This window comes from Nicotiana sylvestris, chromosome 5 (assembly GCF_000393655.2).
Source record: "Nicotiana sylvestris chromosome 5, ASM39365v2, whole genome shotgun sequence".
Taxonomy (NCBI): domain Eukaryota; kingdom Viridiplantae; phylum Streptophyta; class Magnoliopsida; order Solanales; family Solanaceae; genus Nicotiana; species Nicotiana sylvestris.
The window spans coordinates 158,953,910-158,980,910 of record NC_091061.1 but is presented as its reverse complement, the minus strand read 5'-3'; the positions used below and the strand labels follow the sequence as shown (position 1 = coordinate 158,980,910).

Here is a 27,001-nt window from a genome sequence, read left to right as displayed (position 1 = left end):
TCAAATCTCTTGGGTTGTCAAGCCTCTATCATCCATCAAAGTATTTATACCTCGTTGTAAACCCTAGTGTTTATACTTTGATCAAACCAAAATCACTCTCTTTATTCTACTGCAAACAAACATTGTAGTTCACTAGGATCTGTTGTGTAATAAGTCAGGAAAAGAAAGAGAACATAACACTAGTGAGGCATTGTATCAAAAACGAGTGCTAGAGAAACTGAGTGAAATTCACTACAACTATACTTGGAAGAAACTCATTTACTAAAGATAACTCCCTTGCAACCCAAGGGGACTGGACTGGGATTCACACTGAATCCGAACCAGTATAAAAATCCTAGGTGCCTTTAATTCTTGCAATTACTTTCTGCAATTTACTTTCTGTTATTATATTTGTCAATTTATCATATCTAGTCGACTACTCAAGTAATAAGTCAACTAATAAGCAATTATTTTTAAAAGAGTTACAATCCCCCCCCCCCTTGTACTTTCAACTGGTATCAGAGCCAGGCTCACATTTTACTTTTGCTTAACAGCTTGTGAGAAAAGATCATGGCAAATCAGGTTATCATAGGAGCTCTTTTTCAGGAAGGAACTTCACAAGTTAGACCACCATACTTCAATGGAAAACATTTCTCTCACTGGAAAGTACGAATGGAAATCTTTGCTAAAGCATACGATGTCAAAGTCTGGAGAGTCATCAAAAAGGGAAACTATCCCCTACCGGCTAGCACTCCACCACTTGCTGATCCTGATGATATGGATTCATACTCAAAAGAGCAACTGGAAGCGGTACAAGTGAATAAAAAGGCAAGAAACCTGCTTCATAATGCTATAAGTGGTGAAGAATACGAGAAAATATCTAGTTGTGACACAGCCAAAGAGATGTGGGACAAACTTGAGGTCACATATGAGGGAACCAGCAAAGTAAAGGAAATACACATCAACATGCTAGTTCATGATTATGAACTCTTCTCAATGAAAAAAGGAGAATCCATTGAAGAGATGTTTGCGAGGTTTAGCAAAATAATTAGCGACTTAAAGGCATTTGGCAAACCCTACACCAGTGGTGATCAAGTAAAAAAAATTCTCAGAAGTCTGCCAACCACTTGGAAGACCAAAGTAGTCACATTGGAATCTCAAGACCTAAACAAATTATCCTGTGATGAACTACGAGGAGAACTCATTGCTTTTGAAAGAACGCATCTGAAAAAGACAAATCAAGAAGAGAAAAAGAAAATAGTTGCGTTCAAAACCTCTACTGAAATGGCTGAAAATGAAATTGATGATCCTGAAGCTCTACAAGAAGAGATTGCTATGATGTCTAGAAATATGGATGGACTGATGAGAAGATACAGAAACACAAAGAAAGGAATATACCTACTAAGACGATCCAGACAACACAACGAACAGGACAAGAACGATGTAAAATGCTACGAATGTGGAAATAGCAAATCTTTGCTTCATGACAATTCTGGAAAATGAAATAAACAAAACTTCAAGATGTTGGACAGATGAAGACAATTCAGATGATAAGAATGAGAACTGTTTCATGGCACGAGGTGAAACTAGTAAGGTAAGATCTTATGATTGTGAAAGATGTAATGAATTGCAGGATATTCTTGATTCAACCTTGAAAGAGTCTCAAAAATGATGAATGAGCTTAAGAGACTCACTAGGGAGGTTAAAGACAGAAAACTCAAACATGAAGTATGTGAAATTGAAAAAGAAGTACTTCAGGATGAGTTTGAGGGTTTGCAAATGCAGCTCAACAGCTGGCGCAAATCCACCAGTCATAGTTCTATTAGGTCAAACTAGACGAATTACAAGTCGACTACAAAGGAACCATCCAGAACCAAGTCAACCAGTCGGTCGGACCAGGTGACTTACAAGTCAACTAGGAAAGAACCAGCTAGAACTAAGTCAGCTAGTTCAAACATTTATGAAAGACCTATAAGCAGGTCTGAAGCTACATGCCATTACTGTAATAAAAGTGGGCATAAATATTCCTTTTGTTATTTTCGTTAATCAAATGTGTCAGGATGGGTTTGGAAACCAAAAAATTCTAAACCTAGTACTACTAACCCTCCAGGACCCAGGCAAGCTTGGGTACCTAAAAGAAAGTAATCATTTTGTCTTGCAGGAACACCACAGAGTAAGCCGCAAAGGAAAATGGTATCTAGATAGTGTGTGTTCCAGTCATATGACAGGAGACAAAAACCTATTCAAAGAAGTTACAAAAATCGATGGAGGAAGTGTTAAATTTGGAGACGATTCAAGGGGAAAAATAGTCGGTACTGGAACAATTCCCTTCAATAAAAATTGTGACATTACTGAAGTTTATCTCGTCGATGGACTAAACTACAATCTCTTGAGCATAAGTCAACTCTACGACTCTAGATATGAGGTAAAGTTTAAGAAAACAAGTTGTGCTAATGAAGACGAATCAGGTAAGATAATTCTTCCTGGAAAAAAGGTATGGAAATGTTTATATACTTGATGGTTTTGAAAAGATAGGTGGCCATATTTGCTTATCTTCTATGTCTGATGATCCATAGTTATGGCATAGGAGACTAGGTCATGCTAGCATGCATTTGATTGAAAAACTGTCCAAACATGATTTAGTTGTTGGTTTGCCTAAATTGAATTTTTCTAGAACTCATATTTGTGATGCATGTCAAATGGGTAAACAGACAAGAAATTCTTTCAAAAATAAAGATATAGTATATACTTCAAAACCTTTGTAATTACTTCATATGGACTTATTTGGGCCTACTAGAACTGCTAGCATAGGAGGAAAGAGGTATGCATTTGTTATTGTTGATGATTTTTCACGTTTCACTTGGGTAATCTTCTTGTCTCATAAGGATAAAGCTTTAAGAAATTTTGAAGTTTTCTGCAAAAGGGTTGAAAGAGAAAGAGGACATCTGATCTCAAAAATTCAGAGTGACCATGGAGGAGAATTTGAAAGCAGAGCTTTTGAAGACTTCTGTAACGATCAAGGATTCATAATTTCTCTGCACCACGCTCACTTCAACAAAATAGGGTTGTGGAAAGAAAGAACAGAACTCTCCAAGATATGGCAAGAACCATGCTACTAGAACATTCATTGCCAAACCACTTATGGGTAGAAGGTGTAAGTACTGCTTGTCACATCCTCAACCGTTGCCTCATAAGGCCAATTCTGAAGAAGACCTTATATGAACTCTGGAAGGTAAACGTCCGAATATCAGTTACTTCCATCCCTTTGGAAGCAAATGTTTCATTCACAATAATGGTAAGGATAATCTTAGAAAGTTTGATCCAAGAAGTGACGAAGGTATTTTTCTTGGTTATTCATTAAATAGCAGATCTTTTAGAGTTTATAATAAACGTACTTTATGTGTAGAAGAATTTGTACATGTTATATTCGATGAAAATAATCCCTTGGTCGAGAAAGGAACTACTGCAGGTGACGAACATCAAACTCAAGAAGCTCAGGATAAAGGAAAATCACAAGAGTCGACTAATACAACTGGGGTGATCGAGTCAACTGGTAAAAATAGCAGCAATATTCTAGATCCACAAATCAAGTCGACTACAAGTGTAATTCGACCAAATGAATGGAGAAGCGAACCCGAATATCCTTAGAAATTTATTATAGGGGATCCAAACGAAGGAATGAAAACCAGGGCTGCTCTTAAGAAGAAAGCAAATATTGCATTGATTTCTCAAATTGAGCCAAAAAAGATAGAGGAAGCACTAAAAGATTCAAGCTGGGTACAAGCCATGCAAGAGGAATTAGATCAGTTAAGCAAGAATCAAGTGTGGAAACTAATACCCAAACCTGATAATGTGTCTGTAATCGGAACAAAGTGGGTATTTAGAAACAAATTGAACGAGGATGGAAAGGTCATAAGAAATAAAGCTAGACTAGTTGCTCAGGCTATTCACAGCAAGAAGGAGTCGACTATGATGAGACTTTCGCCCCAGTAGCTCGTTTGGAGTCCATACGAATTCTTCTGGCATACGCATCTTTTAAAGCATTCAGGCTATTTCAAATGGATGTTAAAAGCGCCTTTTTAAATGGATTTATCGAGGAAGAAGTTTTTGTGAAACAACCTCCAGGCTTTGAGGACTCAAAATTTCCATACCATGTATACAAGCTTACTAAAGCACTGTATGGGTTGAAACAAACTCCACGTGCCTGGTATGATAGGTTGAGTACCTTTCTTATTGATCATGGCTTTACAAGAGGTAAAATAGACACTACCTTATTTATTAAACAATCGTTAGAAGGTAACCTCATTATTCAAATTTATGTTGATGATATTATATTTGGTAGTGCTAACCCTCTTATGTGCAAGGAATTTTCAAATCTTATGCAAAGCGAATTTGAAATAAGCATGATGGGTGAGCTCACGTTCTTCCTTGGGCTACAAATTCAACAATCCGAAGAAGGAACTTTTATATGTCAGACCAAATATACAAAAGAGCTGATTCAAAAATTTGGTATAAACAATGCAAAATCAATTGGCACTCCAATGAGCCCCGCTACAAATCTAGACAAAGATGAACAGGGTACCCCTGTTGATGAAACCAAATATAGGGGAATGATTGGACCACTGCTATATCTGACAGCAAGTCGACCAGATATTATGTACAGCATATGTAATTGTGTCAGGTTTCAGTCAGCAATCCCAAGGAGTCACATATGATTGCTGTAAAGAGAATCATTTGATATCTCATTGGAATTATATCTTATGGATTGTGGTATCCACGCTCTAACTCTTTTAAACTAGAAGGTTTTTTAGATGCTGATCTTGCAAGTGATAAAGAAGATAGAAAAAGCACAAGCGGCACATGTCAATTACTAGGAAAGGCTTTAATATCCTGGAACAGTAAAAAGCAAGCATCAGTCACTTTGTCCACTACTGAAGCTGAATACATTGCTATTGGACAATGTTGTGCACAACTACTGTGGATATCTCATCAATTGGGTGACTATGAGCTTTCATTTAAACCTATACAAATCTTTTGTGATAATTCTAGTGCTATTTGTCTTTCAAAAAATTCTATGCATCATTCTAGAGCAAAATAGATATTAAGCATCATTTTATTAGAGATCATGTTCTTAAGGGAGACATAGAAATATCCTTTGTTGGAACTTCTGCTCAATTAGTTGATATTTTTACTAAGCCTTTGTTAGAAGAAAGATTTTGTACTTTGAGAAAATTACTTGGAATTATTTGCATTTATAATAACTCTTAGGACCTATGTGCTCAGCTACTTTTAAAGTGCTATAATTGTCCTTTTCCCATGCCTTAATTACATCTCCGATTTTTCCCTCTCTTTTCGCTTCTTTCACATCAGTTCACAGTTCGAAGATGGAAAGCCAATCATCACGTCTTCTCAACTGATAAATTTTCCTTTCCTATACTCATCCATCAAAACCCTCTTCTTAAGTTAGAAAAACCATTCAGTCACTCTCATCTCCATCTCCTCTCAAATACCTCTAGCAAAGCCCCTTCTTTATAATGGTGAAACACTCCAAAAATCCCTCTACCTCCACCAGAAAGAGTACTCGCTCCAAAGCAAAACCCCCTTCTGCGCCTCCTAAGCAAGTAGACCTAGGGTCTGATCACTCTGAAGGCTTCGCCTCATCTCAGGGAGATTTCTCTGAACACCCCCAACTTCTAGGAGAAAAAGCTTTAGGCAAGCGACCCATGGAAGATCCCCCTATTTCATCCACCCCAAAGAAATCAAAGGTTGATTTCTCTGCCTCACTCGAGTCTGACCTAAATTTCTGGGATACCCCAAATAAGGATCTTTTCATTACTCTTAAAGACAAGCCCATCGCCCATGGAAGGGTCATGGATCTTGATGATATGGAAGCCTTTAACTGTAAGGTTAAAGAACTTTTTGTTTATCAAGGATGGGAAAAATTCCTCTCTATTCCTCCGCCTAAGGTATATGAACCCCTGGTCAAAATGTTTTATGCGAATCTTCGCTCTAGTAAACCGGATAGGTTGGAATCTCTAGTGCTAGGTAAGCGCATTGTTCTTGATTGTGCCTTGTTTGACTCACTTTTTCAATGTCGTTGCTCTGGTTTCCCTACTCTATTTAAAAAGGTGTGGCCTGATGACTTTGAAATCTCTTTTGACCAAGCCAAATAGTGCATTGTTGAGTGTCCCTCTGAAATCCTTCCAAACCAATTGGGCCCCAGTGATGTCAATTTTGAAACTCGGGTTCTGGCCCATATTGTGGCAACCACCCTGCTTCCCCGCACTGGTTCCTTTTCAACCTTCTCTCAAAGAGATACATTTTTTGTCTACTGCCTTATCACCAAACTCAAAATCAAGCTTTCCTCCTAGGTTATCAATTTCATGATAGAAAGTGCTGAAGATCCCACTAGTTTACCCTATAGCATGGCAATCACTCATATTCTGGAAGCCCATCAAATTTCTCTGTCCAACTATCCATTCATCACTGTCTCTAAGTCCTATAATTCTAGAGCTTTTACTAGTATGGGCTATGTGAGTATCAAGGTCTCCTGGGTTAAGAAAAGTGAGAGTGAAGCAAAGCAGGCCCCTATAGAATCCAAACCTTCACCCGTTGTTCCTCCTCCTACTCTTGTCAGTTCTGAGCATAGTGATAAGCTTTGAACTTTTAACTCCCAACTCTCTGACATCAAGAACCTTCTTTCCGCCACTCAGTCTATTGTGGGTGACATTCATGCTATTTCCAAGGAAATAGGGTATGACGTGTCAAAAATCAGAGTTGTTGTTCTCAGAGTGAGGGAGAATGCTGTCAAAGCTTTCAAGGAGGTTCAGGACAGGCTGGATGGTATGAGCGTCTCTGCAAATACAAGCTTCGAACAGTTAAAAGAGGCCATCTGCAACACCCTTACCTATTTTTTACGCCGCTAGTATGGATGTTTTTAAGACTATGTTTTTTTTTTGACAATTTGTTTTGGTGGTTTGTTGGTTGTGGTTTAAGCCCCTGGATAATTATGTTTTTGCTGCTACTGTGGGATGTTTTACCAGCCGCTGGATAATCTCTTTACCTCTTCTGCTTTACTACTATATATTCTTTTATTTCCTCTTTGTTGATGACAAAAAAGGGGAGAAAATCTATGTGTATAGGTAGCATATATTGGTATATTGTACAGGTACAATTTGATTACATACATTGAGGGGGAATATCATGGAACAAGTTGACTACATACATTGATGGGGAGTATCATGGACAAGTCAAGTCGACTAATAAAACATAGGGAAGTCGACTGGTGTTTACTTCTTTATATTATTATATTATTTTGCCCTCATCAAAAAGGGGAAGATTGTTAGATCTTGTTTTAATGATGCAAATATTATACATGTGTAGGATATCAATTACAAGAAGTAAAGAAGACTGCTGGAGTGGTTCATGATGTATAAGGAAAGAAATCAATTAGCATACAATCGACAAATCTGGAAAGGTCTCGCAAATCTGGGTAGAATCTAATCAACAAATCAATTAGCAATAACAACGATTAGCTGAGTTGGAAAGAATCAAATAAGCCTTGAGTAATGGCACAAATCAAGGGCAGAATCACGGAAGATTGAAGGATACGAGGAGATTTGGTACGCGCCGCATTTGGAAGAACCAACAATCAAAGAGCAATCTTCATTCGTATCTCTGTTGAAGGAAAGCAATCAACAGAAGCAACGGCTCATTCCTTATTCTTGGAAAGAATCAATTCTTTCCAGGGATCAAATCTCTTGGGTTGTCAAGCCTCTACCATCCATCAAAGTATTTATACCTCATTGTAAACCCTAGTGTTATACTTTGATCAAACCAAAATCACTCTCTTTATTCTACTGCAAACAAGCATTGTAGTTCACTAAGATCTGTTGTGTAATAAGTCAAGGAAAGAAAGAGAGCATAACACTAGTGAGGCATTGTATCAAAAATGAGTGCTAGAGAAACTGAGTGAAATTCAATACAACTGCACTTGGAAGAAACTCATTTACTAAAGATAACTCCCTTGCAACCCAAGGGGACTGGACTAGGATTCACACTGAATCCGAACCAGCATAAAAATCCTAGGTGTCTTTAATTCCTGCAATTACTTTCTGCAATTTACTTTCTATTATTATATCTGTCAATTTATCATATCTAGTCGACTACTCAAGTAATAAGTCAACTAATAAGCAATTATTTTTAAAGATCATGGCAAATCAGGTTATCATAGGAGCTCTTTTCCAGGAAGAAACTTCACAAGTTAGACCACCATACTTCAATAGACAACATTTCTCTCACTGGAAAGTACGAATGGAAATCTTTGCTAAAGCTTACGATGTCAAAGTCTGGAGAGTCATCAAAAAGGGAAACTATCCCCTACCGGCTAGCACTCCACCACTTGTTGATCCTGATGATATAGATTCATACTCAAAAGAGCAACTGGAAGCGGTATAAGTGAATAAAAAGGCAAGAAACCTGCTTCATAATGCTATAAATGGTGAAGAATACGAGAAAATATCGAGTTGTGACACAACCAAAGAGATGTGGGACAAACTTGAGGTCACATATGAGGGAACCAGCAAAGTAAAGGAAATACACATCAACATGCTAGTTCATGATTATGAACTCTTCTCAATGAAAAAAGGAGAATCCATTGAAGAGATGTTTGCCAGGTTTAGCAAAATAATTAGCGACTTAAAGGCATTTGGCAAACCCTACACCAGTGGTGATCAAGTAAAAAAAATTCTCAGAAGTCTGGCAACCACTTGGAAGACCAAAGTAGTCACATTGGAATCTCAAGACCTAAACAAATTATCCTGTGATGTACTACGAGGAGAACTCATTGCTTTTGAAAGAACGCATCTGAAAAAGACAAATCAAGAAGAGAAAAAGAAAATAGTTGTGTTCAAAACCTCTACTGAAATGGCTGAAAATGAAATTGATGATCTTGAAGCTCTACAAGAAGAGATTGCTATGATGTCTAGAAATATGGATGGACTGATGAAAAGATACAGAAACACAAAGAAAGTAAGATACCCACCAAAACGATCCAGACACCACAACGAACAGGACAAGAACGATGGAAAATGCTATGAATGTGGAAAATTTGGGCATATTCAAGTTGAATGCCCAGAACTGAAAAAGAAGATCTCTAGAGGCTTCAACAAGAACAAATCCTTCGGAAGCTGGAGCGATGAGGATGACTCTGACCACGAAGAAATAGCAAATCTTTGCTTCATGACAATTTTGGAAAATGAAATAAACAAAACTTCAACATGTTGGACAGATGAAGACGATTCAGATGACGAGAATGAGAACTGTTTCATGGCACGAGGTGAAACTAGTGAGGTAAGATCTTATGACTGTGAAAGATGTAATGAATTGCAGGATATTCTTGATTCAACCTTGAAAGAGTCTCAAAAAATGATGAGTGAGCTTAAGAGACTCACTAGGGAGGTTAAAGACTGGAAACTCAAACATGAAGTATGTGACATTGAAAAGGAAGTACTTTAGGAAGAGTTTGAGGGTTTGCAAATGCAGCTCAACAGCTTGCGCAAATCCACTAGTCATAGTTTTGTTAGGTCAAACCAGACGACTTACAAGTCGACTAGAAAGGAACCATCCAGAACCAAGTCAACCAGTCGGTCGGACCAGGTGACTTACAAGTCAACTAGGAAAGAACCAGCTAGAACTAAGTCAGCTAGTTCAAACATTTATGAAAGACCTATAAGCAGGTCTGAAGCTACATGTCATTACTGTAATAAAAGTGGGCATAAATATTCCTTTTGTTATTTTTGTAAATCAAATGTGTCAGGATGGGTTTGGAAACCAAAAAATTCTGAACCTAGTACTACTAACCTTCCAGGACCCAGGCAAGCTTGGGTACTTAAAAGAAAGTAATCATCTTGTCTTGCAGGAACACCACAGAGTAAGCCGCAAAGGAAAATGGTATCTAGATAGTGCGTGTTCCAGTCATATGACAGGAGACAAAAACCTGTTCAAAGAAGTTACAAAAATCGATGGAGGAAGTGTTAAATTTGGAGATGATTCAAGGGGCAAAATAGTCGGTACTGGAACAATTACCTTCAATAACAATTGTGATATTACTGAAGTTTATCTCGTTGATGGACTAAACTACAATCTCTTGAGCATAAGTCAACTCTACGACTCTAGATATGAGGTAAAGTTTAAGAAAACAAGTTGTGCTATTGAAGACGAATCAGGTAAGATAATTCTTCCTGGAAAAAGGTATGGAAATGTTTATATACTTGATGGTTTTGAAAATATAGGTGGCCATATTTGCTTATGTTCTATGTCTGATGATCCATGGTTATGGCATAGGAGACTAGGTCATGCTAGCATGCATTTGATTGAAAAACTGTCCAAACATGATTTAGTTGTTGGTTTGCCTAAATTGAATTTTTCTAGAACTCATATTTGTGATGCATGTCAAATGGGTAAACAGACCAGAAATTCTTTCAAAAATAAAGATATAGTATCTACTTCAAAACCTTTGTAATTACTTCATATGGACTTATTTGGGCCTACTAGAACTGCTAGCATAGGAGGAAAGAGGTATGCATTTGTTATTGTTGATGATTTTTCACGTTTCACTTGGGTAATCTTCTTGTCTCATAAGGATGAAGCTTTAAGAAATTTTGAAGTTTTCTGCAAAAGGGTTGAAAGAGAAAGAGGACATCTGATCTCAAAAATTCAGAGTGACCATGGAGGAGAATTTGAAAGCAGAGCTTTTGAAGACTTCTGTAACGATCAAGGATTCATAATTTCTCTGCACCACGCTCACTTCAACAAAATGGGGTTGTGGAAAGAAAGAATAGAACTCTCCAAGATATGGCAAGAACCATGCTACTAGAACATTCATTGCCAAACCACTTCTGGGTAGAAAGTATAAGTACTGTTTGTCACATCCTCAATCGTTGCCTCATAAGGCCAATTCTGAAGAAGACCTCATATGAACTCTGGAAGGTTAACGTTCGAATATCAGTCACTTCCATCCCTTTGGAGGCAAATGTTTCATTCATAATAACGGTAAGGATAATCTTGGAAAGTTTGATCCAAGAAGTGACGAAGGTATTTTTCTTGGTTATTCATTAAATAGCAGATCTTTTAGAGTTTATAATAAACGTACTTTATGTGTAGAAGAATTTGTACATGTTATATTCGATGAAAATAATCCCTTGGTCGAGAAAGGAACTACTGCAGGTGACGAACATCAAACTCAAGAAGCTCAGGATAAAGGAAAATCACAAGAGTCGACTAATACAGCTGGGGTGATCGAGTCAACTGGTGAAAATAGCAGCAATATTCTAGATCCACAAATCAAGTCGAATACAAATGTAATTCGACCAAATGAATGGAGAAGCGAACCCGAATATCCTTAGAAATTTATTATAGACGAAGGAATGAAAACCAGGGCTGCTCTTAAGAAGAAAGCAAATATTGCATTGATTTCTCAAATTGAGCCAAAAAAGATAGAGGAAGCACTGAAAGATTCAAGCTGGGTACAAGACATGCAAGAGGAATTAGATCAGTTCAGCAAGAATCAAGTGTGGAAACTAATACCCAAACCTGATAATGTGTCTGTAATCGAAACAAAATGGGTATTTAGTCGACTGCATACATTGAGGGGGGGTATCATGGACAAGTCAAGTCGACTAGTAATACACAGGGAAGTCGACTGGTGTTTACTTCTTTACATTATTATATTATTTTGCCCTCATCAAAAAGGAGGAGATTGTTAGATCTTGTTTTAATGATGCAAATATTATACATGTGCAGGATATCAATTACAAGAAGTAAAGAAGACTGCTGGAGTGGTTCATGATATATAAGGAAAGAAATCAATTAGCATACAATCGGCAAATCTAGAAAGGTCTCGCAAATCTGGGCGGAATATAATCAACAAATCAATCAGCAATAACAACGATTAGCTGAGTTCGAAAGAATCAAATAAGCCTTGAGTAAAGGCACAAATCAAGGGCAGAATCACGGAAGATTGAAGGATACAAGGAGATTTGGTACGCGACCGTATTTGGAAGAACCAACAATCAATGAGCAATCTTCATTCGTATCTCTACTGAAGGAAAGCAATCAAGAGAAGTAACGGCTCATTCCTTATTCTTGGAAAGAATCAATTCTTTCCAGGGATCAAATCTCTTGGGTTGTCAATCCTCTACCATCCATCAAAGTATTTATACCTCGTTGTAAACCCTAGTGTTTATACTTTGATCAAACCAAAATCACTCTCTTTATTCTACTGCAAACAAGCATTGTAGTTCACTAGGATCTGCTGTGTAACAAGTCAGGGAAAGAAAGAGAGCATAACACTGGTGAGTCATTGTATCAGAAACGAGTGCTAGAGAAACTGAGTGAAATTCACTACAACTGTACTCGGAAGAAACTCATTTACTAAAGAGAACTCCCTTGCAACCCAAGAGGACTGGACTAGGATTCACATTGAATCCAAACTAGTATAAAAATCCTGGTGTCTTTAATTCCTGGAATTACTTTCTGCAATTTACTTTCTGTTATTATATTTGTCAATTTATCATATCTAGTCGACTACTCAAGTAATAAGTCAACTAATAAGCAATTATTTTTAAAAGAGTTACAATTCACCCCCCCTCCCCCCCTCTTGTGTTTTCACAGCATTGTACTTTTTATTCCTTATTCAGATTATTACATTTAGAAATTACATGCACGTCAACATGAATAAGAGCATTTTTTGTGGATCGAATCTAATGCATGTACTTAGAAAATTTTAATAGTAGTAATGCACAAGTTTTTGAATATATACGAGCATAAGATGACCCATTAGGCAATCTGACCTTAACCCTAGGTATGTCTAGATAAACACCATTATGGGTGTTTAGAGAATGATACACACAACAAAGAGAGTCTAGGGTTAGGAGTTCTTTACATTACACAAAGGGTTTTAGACTGTGGAAATAAGGGATATATCCACCACATGAAGATTCCTGACGACCAATAATTCGAGCCAGGTTGTTGCAATCTATCCGCTTATAGTTTGCAGAAAATCCTGTAAGTCTCCTTAACTAGCGATTACATCAAATCATCATATTATCTATCTATATCTATATTATTATAAAAGCACGAATATTTTATGCTAAATGTTGAACGACAAAAATATCCCCGAAACTTTGATCGACTTTTATACCCTTGATTATTTACCTTAATATTCAAAATATGTCATTTGAAAAGGACAAAACTAGAAATACTACATACTAGGATAAAGAATTGTTATAGAAAAAGAATTTGACCATAAAGAAGTAGAAAATAATATGATTGGCGTCGAATTCTAATCCCAATCAAAATTCCAGTTTATATCCTGTCCATTCTTGAAATTCAAAATTATACTAATTTCATATGAATTAGAACTGTTAAAGAAAATATTACTTAGCTAATAAGGATAGTTTAGTAATTACATCAGCTAGTTAGTTATTCTATTAAGATGGTAGTTAGTAAGTTAGTTAGTTAGTCTTAATTAGTCTAAGCTAGTTAGCAACTATAAATAACACAGTATACATCATTATTTGTTTTTTAAGTAAAATAATAAAGATCTAGTTATTCTCTCTCTAAACTCTCTCTATCGTACAACCACTACAAAAAAAATTAGAACTAGCTACGAACGTCGCCGTTAATCTGTCGCTAAAATGCTCATAGCTAGCAGAATTTCTTGATAATCCGTTGCTAATCCATCGCTAAATGATATTAGCGACAGATTTTTCTTTTTAGCTACAGAATTTGTCCGTCGCTAAAACATGATTTTTTTAGTAGTGAACTCTTCTTCTTCTTCTTCTTCTTCCTCTTCTTCCTACTCTCTGCTTTGTCTTCTTCTTCTTTTTCTTTCAGTTACTAAATCAGTGACATTCATCAATCCTCTTGTAATCAGAACATGGTATCAGAGCAATCAAAGCAAGATTATCCAGCTTTGATTTGATCCAATTCCGCAATTCAAATTCAATTTTCATAATTCTTGGTTGTATCAGAAAAATTCAAGATTTACAAAATGGGTGATCAACAAGACAATACTTCCTATCTGAATCAAACTTCTACTGGAGTATCAAATCAACCAGCAGGTATTGATTATAATCATCCTCTGTTTCTTCATCTCTCAGATGTGAGTGGTATACAGATTATTTCCTTTCAACTGACATGGATAAAATATTACTCAGTTTGGTATCGATCTATGTGTGTTGCTCTGTTAGGAAGGAACAAATTAGGGATGGTAGATGGTTCTTGTAGGAAAGAAAGCTTTCCTGCAACTATGGGAAATCATTGGGAGAGAGTGAATGTTATCGTACTGTCATGGATCATGAATTTTGTAAATAACAGTCTTCTTGGTGGCATAATGTATGCATCTAATGCTCAGGTGGTTTGGGGTGATTTATATGAAAGGTTTTATAAGGTAGATGATGCAAGAATATTTAATTTTCACAAAGAAATAGCCACACTGACCCAAGGAACTTCCTCTGTATCTGTGTATTATTCAAAACTGAAGGACATGTGGGAAGAATTTGAAGCTTTAATACCAGTTCCTGGGGATGTGATTGTCCAAGATCTAGGGACTGTGTGGTGTATCTGCAAAAGCTAAAAGTGTATCAGTTTCTTATGGGTCTTAATGAATCCTACTCACAAGCTAGGAGTCAAATTCTCATGAGAAGCCCTCTCCCAACGGTTAATCAAGCATATTCAATGATCATAAGTGATGAAAGTCAAAAGGCAGTAGCTGCAACATCTGGAATCTTAGGTGCAAATCCAGCAGGAAATTATGATGTAGCAATGTATACAAGAAATATGGGAAATCAGAGATATAAAAAAAATTACAATGTTCAATGTGATTTCTCTAAGCTCAAAGGTCATAGCAAGGAAAACTGCTTCAAAATTGTTGGTTACCCCCCAGATTTCAAGTTTAAAAAGAAAGGTAATGGTGGAACAGGAGGACCAGCATCATATAATGTGCTTGCAGAAATACCAAATCAACAGCCTAATGTGAACTCAACTATAACTTATCAGCAGGCACAATCCCAGATGACTAACTCTTTTCAAAACTTGGGTCATACTGATAATTCACAGTCAATGCCAATTCCACAAATAGGAGATTTTACAAAAGAACAATATGAACAAATATTGCAAATTCTCAACAAAACTAACACTGAAAGCAGCAACACTAATTCTGCAGCAAATATAACATTTATGAATACTGCTTTGTTAGTCTCAAATTGTCCAAAAGAATGGATTAATGAAACTGGTGCAACAAACCATATGGTGTCTGATATTGAAATGCTAAATCAGAATTCTATTGTTGAAAATACTAATCCTAAGAGGGTATGTCTACCTAATGGTGAAGTGTCTCATGTTAATCGCACCGGAACTAGCTCAATATCAGCTATGAGTACTGATCGAGGCCAACCCAATACTACTATTGAGTAGCAAGAAAGGTCGAAACAGCTTTTACTCGAGAAGTTCGGGATCGATTTCCACAGGGAGCTAGATATTGGAGTTGAGTTTCTATCTAAAGTGGAGTTGTGTATTTGTTCCTAATTGCACTCCTGAACATTTTTGGTTTTAATATTAATTCTAATTTTATAATACTACAATGCTAAATTAGGCTAAGTAAAGCTAAGATTAAACTATTGCGAGTTGTTCAAATAGATAATAGGCATAGGGTAGTGACTTTCTCCTAGGTGGTCAATTGACGGATTCTTGAGTCTAAGGCTAGATTGTCACATTTGGAGAATATGATATAACCATTGCACGATTCTACTCACTCTACACCTCTCGGTGGTTTGAGTGATTTTGCCCGAATTGACCTTCTCAAAACCAATTGGGTATGCAAATTTGTGCAAGTAATCAAGGCTCAAGTGGGGTATTACTATCTATAAGTTTAACCCTTTAATTGGGGCTATTAATCTCTTGAATACGCCCCAATTCCTTGTTGGACTAATTTCATGGACTTAGACTCTCTTTCTCAAGAAGAGCCAAAGTCTACTAGGCATAAACTAGTGTTTGCAACCACTACTTTTCACATTAAAATCTAAATTAGTCCAAATATCAAACACACATAGACAATCAAGCATCAAAACACAAGACCCATCAATTATCCACACTAGGGTTGAGCAACAACCCTAGATAATGGGTCTAGTTACTCATAATTAGAGAAGAAAACAAAGCAATAGATGATGAAAAAGCCATAATAATTAATTGCTAAATAAAACTTGAAGATTCAATGTTGAAACTAAGTTAAAATTGCTCAAAATAGTAAAAGGAATGAGTTCACGAGCGCAGCTCTACGTCCAAAACTATCTGATAACCTAAAAACTGGAAAAGAAACTATTTATACAAGGCTAAAAATTCTGGATAAAAATACCCCTGCAGGGCTAGTGCGGACCGTACAAAATCGAGTACCGACGAACTAAGGCTCTTGGTTTGATTAATCTGCTCTCTGAACTTTGGCTTTGCGGACAGCACAAAGTCGAGTGCGGTCACGGTGGCTTCTATTGCGGTCCGCACAAAAAGGACTGTGGACCGCATTGGCCAGTTCCTCCGAAATGCCACCTCTCTGAACCTTGGTTCTGCGGACCGCACAAAATCGAGTGCAGTCGCAATGAACCCAATGCGGACCACATAAAACCCTTTGCGGCCACATTGCCTTGTGGCCTGAAAAGCATCCTCTCTGAACTTCATCTTTGTAGACCTCACAGAATGGTGTGCGGCCGCACTGGCCCTATTTGACTGAGCTTGATCTTGTCTTGGTACTTGTGCAAGTTTCACTCCTTATTTTGCTGGTTTTTGACACATTATCACCATGTTGATCAAACCTGCAATCAAGCACAACTTGTGAGCCTTTGGGACTATTTTGTACACATTTCTAATCAAAACTTAAGCAAGAAGGAGTGTAAAATGCATCATAATCCCTAGTCATCAACTCCCCCAAACTTAAGCTTTTGCTTGTCCTCAAGCAAACAAAATAAGACCCACCTCTTAAGAGAAAATCCAAGAAAATTCAGTTGTCCTAAAGTGACCGCATCTAGCATCAATTGGGACTAACAATTGTCCTCAATACAAATGAATCACTAATAACATTTACTCTTTTAAACACCATGGATTTAGTGCGACACAAGAGCATCAAGAGTTGACTCAACACATCAAAGAAACTCTTTCTATTACTTTTGTCATTGTGGAACCTAAACTCACACATCCTCAACTCTCCCTAAGCAAACCTTACCTTTAGGATAGTGGCACTCAGAACGAGGTTAATAGAACTACATTCATCTCTCTCAAGGAAAAGTCACAAGTCCGGCTCTAAGTACCATATTCTTTCCCCTTATGTAAGTCACCACTAATGAAAGTTTCATTCAACTCAAGATCATATAGGGCTTTTGTGGAGACATAGTGAAGGCTTTTGGTTCAGGGTAGGAAATGTTTGGTCTAAGTAGGTTCCATCTTCCCTTTAGCACTTCTTTTACTTCATTTTGGCGCACAGTCACTCGATTTTTTGAGTCATTTCACTTCTTTCTAAGGGGTTAGAGAGACACACTGTCGCTTTTTTTTTTTCATTTCAAATCTTTTCTCCTTTCTCAAATTTCCACACCTTTCATTCTTTGCTTTCATTGAATCCCTTTATTCATTTCTACTTTGAACATTCTTTTTGTCTTTTTGCTTTTCTTTCTTTTTCATTGCCTTTCTTTTTCCTCATTTTGTACCTTTTTACCACTTTGTTGCAATCCTCGTCTCCCCCCCCCAACTTATACTTTTGCCATGTGCTAAGGAAAGATCGGGTGCCAAGAGAGGGTATCTTTTAGAATGGGTAAGGGCTTGTATCATGGTTCTTGAAGGAAAAAGGTCTAAGGCTCAAAAGGGTTGACTAGGGATTTTATCATTGGTAGGCTATGGAAGTGTTCAAGCTATTATTTGGATCAAGGAGAGCCTATAATCATGTCTCAAGTCAAATTACACTTAGGATTTTGCCTTGACAAACATTCAGGGCAAGTTCTAGACCAATGGCTCGGGACTTGGACTTGCAATGCAATTTCTCACCACACAAGCTATGGGATCGCTAAAGACACAGAGTCGGGGTCCCACAACAACCTTAGATAAGATTTGAACACATAATGGTCCCGAAAAAATCACTTGATGACTATCGACCAACACAAGAGTCTCAAGGTCACAACTTTCATCATCCTATACACAACGATTTGTTTTTGACCAAAGGATCAAAGGCAAATGTGTTAGGCCCAAGTGAAGCTTTGCTTGAGGTACCCTTACCACTAACTACTAAAAAGCAAAAAGGAAAAGAAAAACAGACTCAAACCCTTAAGAAGGTTGTCATTGTAAGCACGTGATTTTTGACCCTCCCCGAGAATTTTCACATTTTTAGCGTGAATATGTGAAATTGGGTCCAGTTAGCTATTTTAACTATTTTTACTTTACTTCGTTGCAAAAAGAAAAATTTCAAAATATATATATATATAAATTTTAGTTTATGTATCCCTCATAAACTTGAAAAAATCAAAAATTGCACTTTATTTTTTACTTTATATAATTTCGAAAATTACAAAAAAATAAAACAAAATATAGTTCTATTAAGGTTTTATAGTCATTATAATTTTGAAAAATACAAAAAATATTACTTCATATTTTTGTCTTTATTAAAGGACGAAAATTACAAAAAAATATAAGTTTTATTAATATTCTATAGTCATTTTAACTTTGAAAAATACAAAAAAATTACTTCATATTTTATCTTAAAAACGAAAATTACAAATAGTTTTATTAATATTTTGTAGCTATTTTAAACCTTGAAAAATATTTAAAAAGATATAGTTTTGTTTAAATACTAGTATTATTTTTGGTAGTTATTTTGCTTACATAGGACTAGTTAAGCAACGTGTTCCTATTTCTCGGGTCCGGGCAAAAGAATAATATTCGGGTTCAAACTACCCGATTTTAGGCCTAATTTTCGGACCTAGCCCATAATAAACCGTGTCCAGTACACGTGGGGAACCCCACCACGCGTGGGGGGACATATGCCTCGAACCCCATCACGCGTGGGGCTTATTTTCATGGGCATTGTATTACAAAAACACGGACCAACGAAAAAGGACCGGGGGGAATTTTAAAAAGGGACTTTTTTTGAAAAATGGGAATTTAAAAAATGGAACATACTACTGTTCCTCTTTCTTCTTAAAAGAAAGAAGTGAGTAAACCTACGGAAAAAAAAAAAAGAACGACTGTTCCTCCATCTTCTTTAAAAAACCAAAGAAAACCCTACTTCCCCCGAGCAGAACCCGTCACCTCCACGCCCAAAACCTCCATCAACGCCGGAAAACCACCGGACCAACACCCCTACTACCCGAAACCTCCGTCAACGACGCCCAGCTCCATCACCCCCGTTGCGACCACACCAGTCACGACCAAACAACCAACGAACACCACCAACCAAACACCAGCACCAAACAGACCACCAAACAGGCCCGTCGCAACCAGCTCCCCCTCGTCGCAACCAGCTCCCCGTCGCCTTCTTCCTCACAAAAAAAAAAACTTAGCAAAACCCTAGTAGCCCTCCCCGTCAACCACCAGAAAAAAACCAGCAGTGGCATCGCTGTCGTTACGTTCTTCTACTCCCTCACGTCGCAACACCATCACCCTACTGTCCAAACCACCATAATCCAGCCATTGAACACTGCCCGTCGACCCCCACAATCGTCGACTAAACAGTCCGTCAGCTTCACGCCACTAGCTGAGCCGGAGTTCATGGAGGTGAGCTGCTCGACCTTGTGTTGAGGTCGAGTTCCAGTCCAAGGTCCAAAGGTTGAGTCGAGGTCCGGTGCGTCGAGTTTGTTCCGAGGTTTCGTCGTTGTTCTTCGTTCAGAAAGGTCTGGTTTGAGTTCCGTCGGAATCGTGTTTGTCGCTCTGAGTTTGTCGAGGTGCAAAGGTTAGTAAACCTCGATGTATTAGATAAATAAACTTTACGTTGAATGTTTGAGACGCGATATAAAAATTGGTATGGAAATTTTCTGCCTATGTTTCATTGTCTGCATTTTGGTTCATTTTGTGTTATGTTATTATTGATTACTTGACGTCATTTGATTTAGTTGTATTAGTAGTCCCAAGATTAGTATTGTTATTATTTACGTTCAATGTGTTATGTTATTGTTGTCTTAGTTTATTTGGACAAAATTAGTATTAGTACATGTTGTTGCTACGCCCGAAACACTCATTCGCTTAACTTCTTTTATGATTTGACAATTTATGAGATTGTAGTTGTAAAGAAGCCGTAAGGTTTAGCATTGTTAAAGGCGTAAAAATGGCATCCCTTTAAAAATATATAAAAAAATAATAATAATAAAAATAAATAAAAAATAATAATAAAAAAAAAACGGGACAAGCTTCGCCAAAAATAAAAAATGTACAAATTGCGGGGGCCTCACAAAATATATGTATTAAATACTTAGATTCCGGGACGGGCCGTTTAGCAAATTTCACGGCCCTACCCAAAAAAAAAATAATGCGCTAGTTGCTTTAGGCGCGCCTTTAATAATGTTATCTCCCTAAACTCGGGTGCACATTTATGTGACCCAAATCCAAATCTCAACGGAGTCGAAATATGTCTTTAGTTACGGGCGCATTGATTGTGGCGTGGCCCGAGATGCATTTCCATGACGTTGTAAATTCCTTTTAATAATAAATGAGACGAGCCTCGACAAACAAAAATGTAGAAGCTGCGGGGCCCTCTAAATGCATATATATTAAAAATACTTAGAATTCGGGACATGCCGTTTAGCAAATTTTACGGCCTTCCCCAAAACAACCATACGTTAGTTGCTTTAGGCGCGTCTTAAATAATCTATTTTTCTTAATTCGGGTGCACATTTATGTGACCCAAATCCAAATCTCAACCGAGTCGAGATATATCAATAACCACGGGTGCATTGATGTAACGTGGTTCGAGGTATATTTTCACGACGTTGCAATTCTCGTAAAAATAATAATAATAGCGGTCAAGAGTTTAAAACTTGCACATAGGGTTCATATTGTATTAAAAATCAGATAAATAAGCCAAATATAACAGTTGAGCGACCGTGCTAGAACCACGGAACTCGGGAATGCCTAACACCTTCTCCCGGGTTAACAGAATTCCTTATCTAGATTTCTGGTACGCAGACTGTAATATAGAGTCATTATTTTCCTCGATTCGGGATTAAAATTGGTGACTTGGGACACCCTAAATCTCCCAAGTGGCGACTCTGAAATAATTAAACGAATCCCGTTTCGATTGTCCTTTAATTGGAAAAAACTCCCCTGCGCCCCCCGGGCGCGGAAAAAGGAGGTGTGACAGCTCTGGCGACTCTGCTGGGGATTTTACACCCAGAACCACTGGTTCAGGGTTAAGAATTCGAGCTTAGAATAATTGTTATTATTTGGCTTTATTTATTATCTGATTATTACATGTTTTGAGCCTAATGTGCTAAATGCTGCTTTTACCGCTTTGATATTATTTGAACTGTATATAAACTGTGCCGAAACCTTTCTCTTCTTACCTCCGGGGATGTGCTTACTGGTTGAGACTCCCTATTCTGTTAGTGTCATACCCTAAATAAAAGAGGCTCGGAAAGTTTCTAAGCCGGCTGGCCTTTTGGTTCCCGGAAAGGAGCTCCTTCCTCAGCTCGAGTTGTCCGCTCGGGTACACTGTCTAGAACACCGACCCAGGTTTTTGAACCTAGTATAACAAAGCCACATGCCGGATCCCTAGTAGGAACGTTTATTTGCATCATGTGCATTTGACTTAGGGGACTCAACATAGGGGTTGGGTCCGTCTAGGACAAGCAACCTGAAAATAATAGACAATCTTTCGGCATCCTATGTGCTACATGTTGTATTTAGTCAAGGGCGTATGGGTCATTTGGTCATTTCCAGCATGATGTTATTTTAATCAAAGCATGGGGAACATTTGTGGAATCCAAGAAGCCTTGGAATTCCCTATGTCCCCCACGCTTGCTTTTTGGGAAAGCACATGGGGAACATTTGTGGAATCCAAGAAGTCTTGGAATTCCCATATGTCCCCCACGCTTCATATGTTGGGAAAAGCGCATGGGGAGCATTTGCGGAATCCAAGAAGTCTTGGAAATCATTATGTCTCTCATGCCACATTTTTTAAAGAAATAATAAATATAAAAAATAAAATTACAAATAAAACGAAGCATGAAAATTCAAAAAGATTTTGTATGTTTTCATTATTTTCCACAGATTAAAAAAAATCGTGAAAAAAAGGAGAAAAAATGACAGTATAGAGATATAACTACTTATTTTTAGAGAAAAATCAATGTCCGAGTAGTATCGAAACTCTGCCGAAATTTTGAGAAAATGAAAATGAATGTCTTATTAGTTTGTTATATTAAAAGCAAAGGAAAAATAGAGAAAAAAAATCATCATTCTGTCTTGTTTTTAAAAAAATATAGAAAAGAAAATAGTTTGTTTTGCCATAAAAATGAAAATAAAAAAAAGGTTTTGTTTTAAAATGGGTTTTTATTTATTTATCTGTTTATGAAAATGTCAAAATAAAAATAAAAATAATAAAATAAAAAGAGTTGGGCGTTGAAAGTAGTTTTATTATTTGTTGCAAATATATATATATATATAAAAAATCCAAAAAGTTTTCTTTATTTCCAAAATATGTATATATATATATATCTTTATCTGTTGCAAGAACATTTGTCTTACCAAAAGTTTTTAGAATCCCAATTTTCAAAACAAATAATCCAAAAATATTTTCCATTATTGACTTCTTTAGAAAGTCTTTCTAGTTGTTTCTTTAAAAAATAAAATAAAAAAAATATATATATAAAAAAAACAAATCCGAAAATATTTTGATTCTTCTTTCAGAAATTGAAAAGAAAATTCAAAATTCAAAAAAAAACATTTTAGGAGCATTTCTTATATTAAAGGTAAAATTCCGAAAAATATTTTCTTCCTTTCTTTAGAATAAAAAAAAAACGAAAATTCAAAAAATATTAGTCTTTCTTTTAAAAAGAAAATCAATCAAAAAATAATATTTCCTTGTTTCTTTTAAAGTAGTTCTTTTAAACGAAAATTCAAAAAACAAGTTAGTTCATCTGCTTATTATTATTTGCCTACTTATTCTTATTTGACCGAACTACGCGGGTTTGATTCTCACCGGATGTGAGATACGTAGGCAACCCTCATCGGGTCCAACCCCACCTTCTCAAAAAGAAGGAATGTTTTATGTTTTTCGTTAATTTGTTTGTTTGTTATGAGTGAAAAATAATAGTCTATTTGATTGTTGTGGAAAAAAAAGAATAATAATAAAAATAGAAAATGGAAAAGGGTCTTCTCAAAAATAGTTTATTTGCCCGAACTACGCGGGTTTGATTCTCACCGGATGTGAGATACGTAGGCAACCCTCATCGGGTCCAACCCCCCTTTTGCTAAAAAGCCAAAAAACAAATAAATAATAAATAATAATAATAAAAAAAACATGTCAAGTTTTTATTCATAAATAAGTCGGGTGATGTCCAACTTCCCCTTTTACAAAAAATAGCAAAAATATATGTCAAATTTCATAAAGAAGTCGGGTGACGCTGTTTTATCAAGACATAGCCGAATGTTCCCGAAAGGGACGCCGGAAGGCTGACTTTGCATAAACAGCCACTTTTGGGTCATTTTTAAGACTTGGTCCAGTTGACCCCCACAGCCTAAAAATCTTCGTCCCCGAGACGTTGAAAGGCCGTGTTTGCAATATTGACTTTTCTAATTTGAAAAACAATGAAAAAAGAGTTATAAATAAGTCAGGTGATGCTGTTTTGTCATAAATAGCCGAATGTTCCCGAAAGGGACGCCGGAAGGCTGACTTGGCATAAACAGACACCTTTGGGTCATTTTGAGATATGGACCCACACAGCCTTAAGAAAGCTTCATCCCCGAGACGCTGAAGGGCCGTGTTTTGCAACACCAAGTTTTTATCATAATTTGAAAAAAAAAACAAAGAGTCAACGGTCGGGTGAATGCCGTTTGGATGTTTAGTCAAAAAATATATGAAAAAATAAAATAAGCCGAGCCAGTTTCGGCCGCGTCTTAAACCGTTCTTGCCGAAATAGCCTTAGAGTATCTTTCAGTTGTCGAAGGGTTATTTTCGTAAAAGAACGGACAAGTTTGTAAAAGTGTCATAAAATAATCCTCCCCGGCCTCAAATTTATGTGAAATTTGGAAGGGGCCACATTTGCAAAAATAACCGTTTGGTTGCGCATTTGTCGAACAGAGAAAGGGAGCTAGCCTTTTGTTTGTGAAGTTTGTAAACCTTTTGATTAAAATAGGCGGGTTGTTTGATTTTCAAGTTTGCAGGTCATCTATAAACCTTTGAAACCCAGTTTGTTTCAATATGAAAATTGAAAAAATGTTCATTATTGTTTATCTTTTATTGGGCAGAACTACGCCTGGTCTGATTCACGCGGGGACGTGATACGTAGGCAATCCCCATAAGATTCGACCGCTTTTAATAAATAAAGAAAAAGAAAATACAAAATATAATAAAATACAGGGGTTCCCAAAGTACTTCAAAGGGGCGAATAAGCAAGCCGGGATGACGCATGTTTTTGAAGCAAAGCATGTTAGGAACCGTTAACTGCCTAGGGGCATTGCATCCTCAATGTGTTGTTATCAAATCTTTTAAACTTTAAACGCTAACAAGTTTGTTGTTTTCCGAATCTCAAACAGTTAGTTGTTAAAGAATTCTGGCAACACACCCTTACCAAACTAGATCCAAAGGACCGATAACAACAAGCATGACTACTTCAGAGAATAGTACCGAGGAAGAAAGGCCGATGAGCCAGTTGTTAAAGGAAGCGATGGGAAAGATAGAAAGGATGGGACTAGAGATGAATGCAATGCAGCTAGCTCTAGCCAAAGCACAAAAGAGCCCTGAGCCATTGGGGCACATGCCGGAATACCCTCACTCCGGCCCTTCAACAAGCCTCCCAAATCCCCATTACCATCAAGAAAGAAGCCCTCATGATTCCCAGGCTCCACCACCCCATCAACCTCTCCCCACACCCGATATCCCCACTTTTGTGGGACCCACATCAGCCCCTTTGCACAGAACGACCAGTGAGCCATTGTTTCAGGCTCACGATACGCAATACTATCCCCCTGAGCCTACATTCCATGCCCCCGAACCACATGCTTACAATCCACACTTGGAGGTACCGGCAGAGATCGAAAAGTCGGTTAAAGCCCCTGAACAGGATGAGGTGTTGAGAAAGTTCAAAAGCCTGGAGCAGTCCTTCAGGAACCTGCACGGTTTGGGCAACCAGGTCAGCGTAGCATACAAAGATCTATGCCCTTTCCCAGACGTCCAACTCCCGGCTGGGTTCAAGATGCCTAAGTTTGATTTATATGAAGGGCACGGTGATCCCATGGCACATTTGCGGGGATTCTGTAGCAAAATGAGAGGGGCAGGCGGCAAGGATGAGCTGCTAATAGCTTATTTCGGCCAGAGTCTGAGCGGATCTGCGCTAGAATGGTATACCAGGCAGGATTCCAGTAGGTGGTATACTTGGGATGATCTGGCGCAGGCTTTCGCAGGTCATTTCCAGTACAATCTCGAGATAGTCCCTGACCGTCTCACATTGCTGAGGACTGGAAAGAAGCCTGGGGAAAGTTTTCGTGAGTTTGGTTTCCGCTGGAGAGAACAAGCGGCCAGAGTTGATCCTCCCATGAAAGAGGGAGAAATGGTGGACTACTTCTTGCAAACACTTGATCCAACTTACTTTGGTCACTTGGTGACAACGGTTGGGAAATCCTTCAATGAAGTGGTAAAGATAGGGGTCATGATAGAGGAGGGCCTAAGGTCTGACAAAATCCTAAATTACTCAGCGCTCAAGGCAACGACCCAAGCTATTCAGAGCGGCGCGGGAGGTGTGCTCGAGGTCGCATCAGTCGAAGCAGGTACTGGGTCCAAATTCAGAGGTCCTTCCCCTCACTACCAGCCCAGGCCCAGTCATACAAATTATCCACACACTCCATACAACCTTCCACAACCCTACTACCCACCATCAGAGCCACTCTTTTCAGACCATCATGCCCAAGCCTGCCCCCGAGCTCCACATAATCCGCCTCAGTATTATCCTTCGAACAAGGTCCGGTCGCAGGGTCAACCATCAGGTCACCCCCGCTGGCGAGAGCCAACACCACATAATGCATTCTTGCCTTCACATCGTTTCCAAGCACCCAACGACCCTAGAAAACAGGGGCATGGGGGAAAACAAAGGCAAGGAAACAATTTCACGCCAATTGGGGAGTCCTACGCAAGTTTGTTTGAAAAGCTAAAGCTTTCAGGACTGATTGAGCCGCTCCTTGGCTATACTCCAGATCCATATGCAAAAGGGTTCAATCCTGCTGTACGATGCATGTACCACTCTAATGTCCAAGGACATAGCATTGAAGACTGTCGTTCTTTGAAAAAGGAAATCGAAAGAATGATTCAGGAAGGGGCAATTGTGATCGACGACAGTGACAGGGAGCAGGCGAATCATCTTGAGAACTTGTTGATTGATGTTGATAATACTGAAGTTGGGGATGGTCTTGGCAATGTTGATATAGAGCTCAATGGCTAAAATGTCATGCTTTGCAGTTGGAAAGACACTCCATTTTGGGTCAACCGGAGAGGATCTTTGATGGTCTATTTTGTTGTCATTTCCGTTGTTCGGATTATTAGGATTGTAATTCGGATTTGTTTTGTGTCAATATCTTTCCGCTTATCTTTCCGTTTTGTCATAGCGGTTTGTTTAAGTTTTGTCCAAGTTGTTTAGGATTTTATTCCGGTTTGCTTTGTTTTTAAAACCATTTGTTCAGTCCAATGCAAAAAATTCAGTCTTATATTATATCCAGTCATCTTTTGTTTAGTCCTTATGTCATTTTTATTCAGCACCGATTCTAGTGACATGACATGCGCACACACTTT

General features: G+C 37.8%; 3 protein-coding genes across 3 annotated transcripts; all 3 read left to right on the top strand.

The window, feature by feature from the left end:
* Positions 1-549: 549 nt before the first annotated feature.
* On the top strand, positions 550-1,482 carry LOC138869554 (uncharacterized). Its single transcript, XM_070147181.1, has one exon. It carries the CDS (start codon positions 550-552, stop codon positions 1,480-1,482), a length of 933 nt encoding a protein of 310 aa, XP_070003282.1.
* Positions 1,483-8,523: 7,041 nt separating this feature from the next.
* Positions 8,524-11,384, top strand: LOC138869553 (uncharacterized). The gene is made up of 4 exons (XM_070147180.1): positions 8,524-9,486; positions 9,899-10,230; positions 10,324-10,385; positions 11,143-11,384. Exons 1-4 carry the CDS (start codon positions 8,524-8,526, stop codon positions 11,382-11,384), a joined length of 1,599 nt encoding a protein of 532 aa, XP_070003281.1.
* A 2,648-nt stretch (positions 11,385-14,032) lies between these two features.
* LOC138869552 (uncharacterized) lies at positions 14,033-14,617 on the top strand. The gene has a single exon (XM_070147179.1). The coding sequence runs from the start codon at positions 14,033-14,035 to the stop codon at positions 14,615-14,617; it is 585 nt and encodes a 194-aa protein (XP_070003280.1).
* The last annotated feature ends 12,384 nt before the right edge of the window (positions 14,618-27,001 follow it).

Excerpts from the sequence above, each read along its gene's own strand:
- LOC138869554 (XM_070147181.1), top strand. The coding sequence starts at position 550 with ATGGCAAATCAGGTTATCATAGGAGCTCTTTTTCAGGAAGGAACTTCA.
- LOC138869553 (XM_070147180.1), top strand. The coding sequence starts at position 8,524 with ATGTGGGACAAACTTGAGGTCACATATGAGGGAACCAGCAAAGTAAAG. Across the intron at positions 9,487-9,898 it reads TATGTGACATTGAAAAGGAA|GAACACCACAGAGTAAGCCG; the intron begins GTACTTTAGGAA and ends CTTGTCTTGCAG. Across the intron at positions 10,386-11,142 it reads CAAACATGATTTAGTTGTTG|AAGAATTTGTACATGTTATA; the intron begins GTTTGCCTAAAT and ends CTTTATGTGTAG.
- LOC138869552 (XM_070147179.1), top strand. The coding sequence starts at position 14,033 with ATGGGTGATCAACAAGACAATACTTCCTATCTGAATCAAACTTCTACT.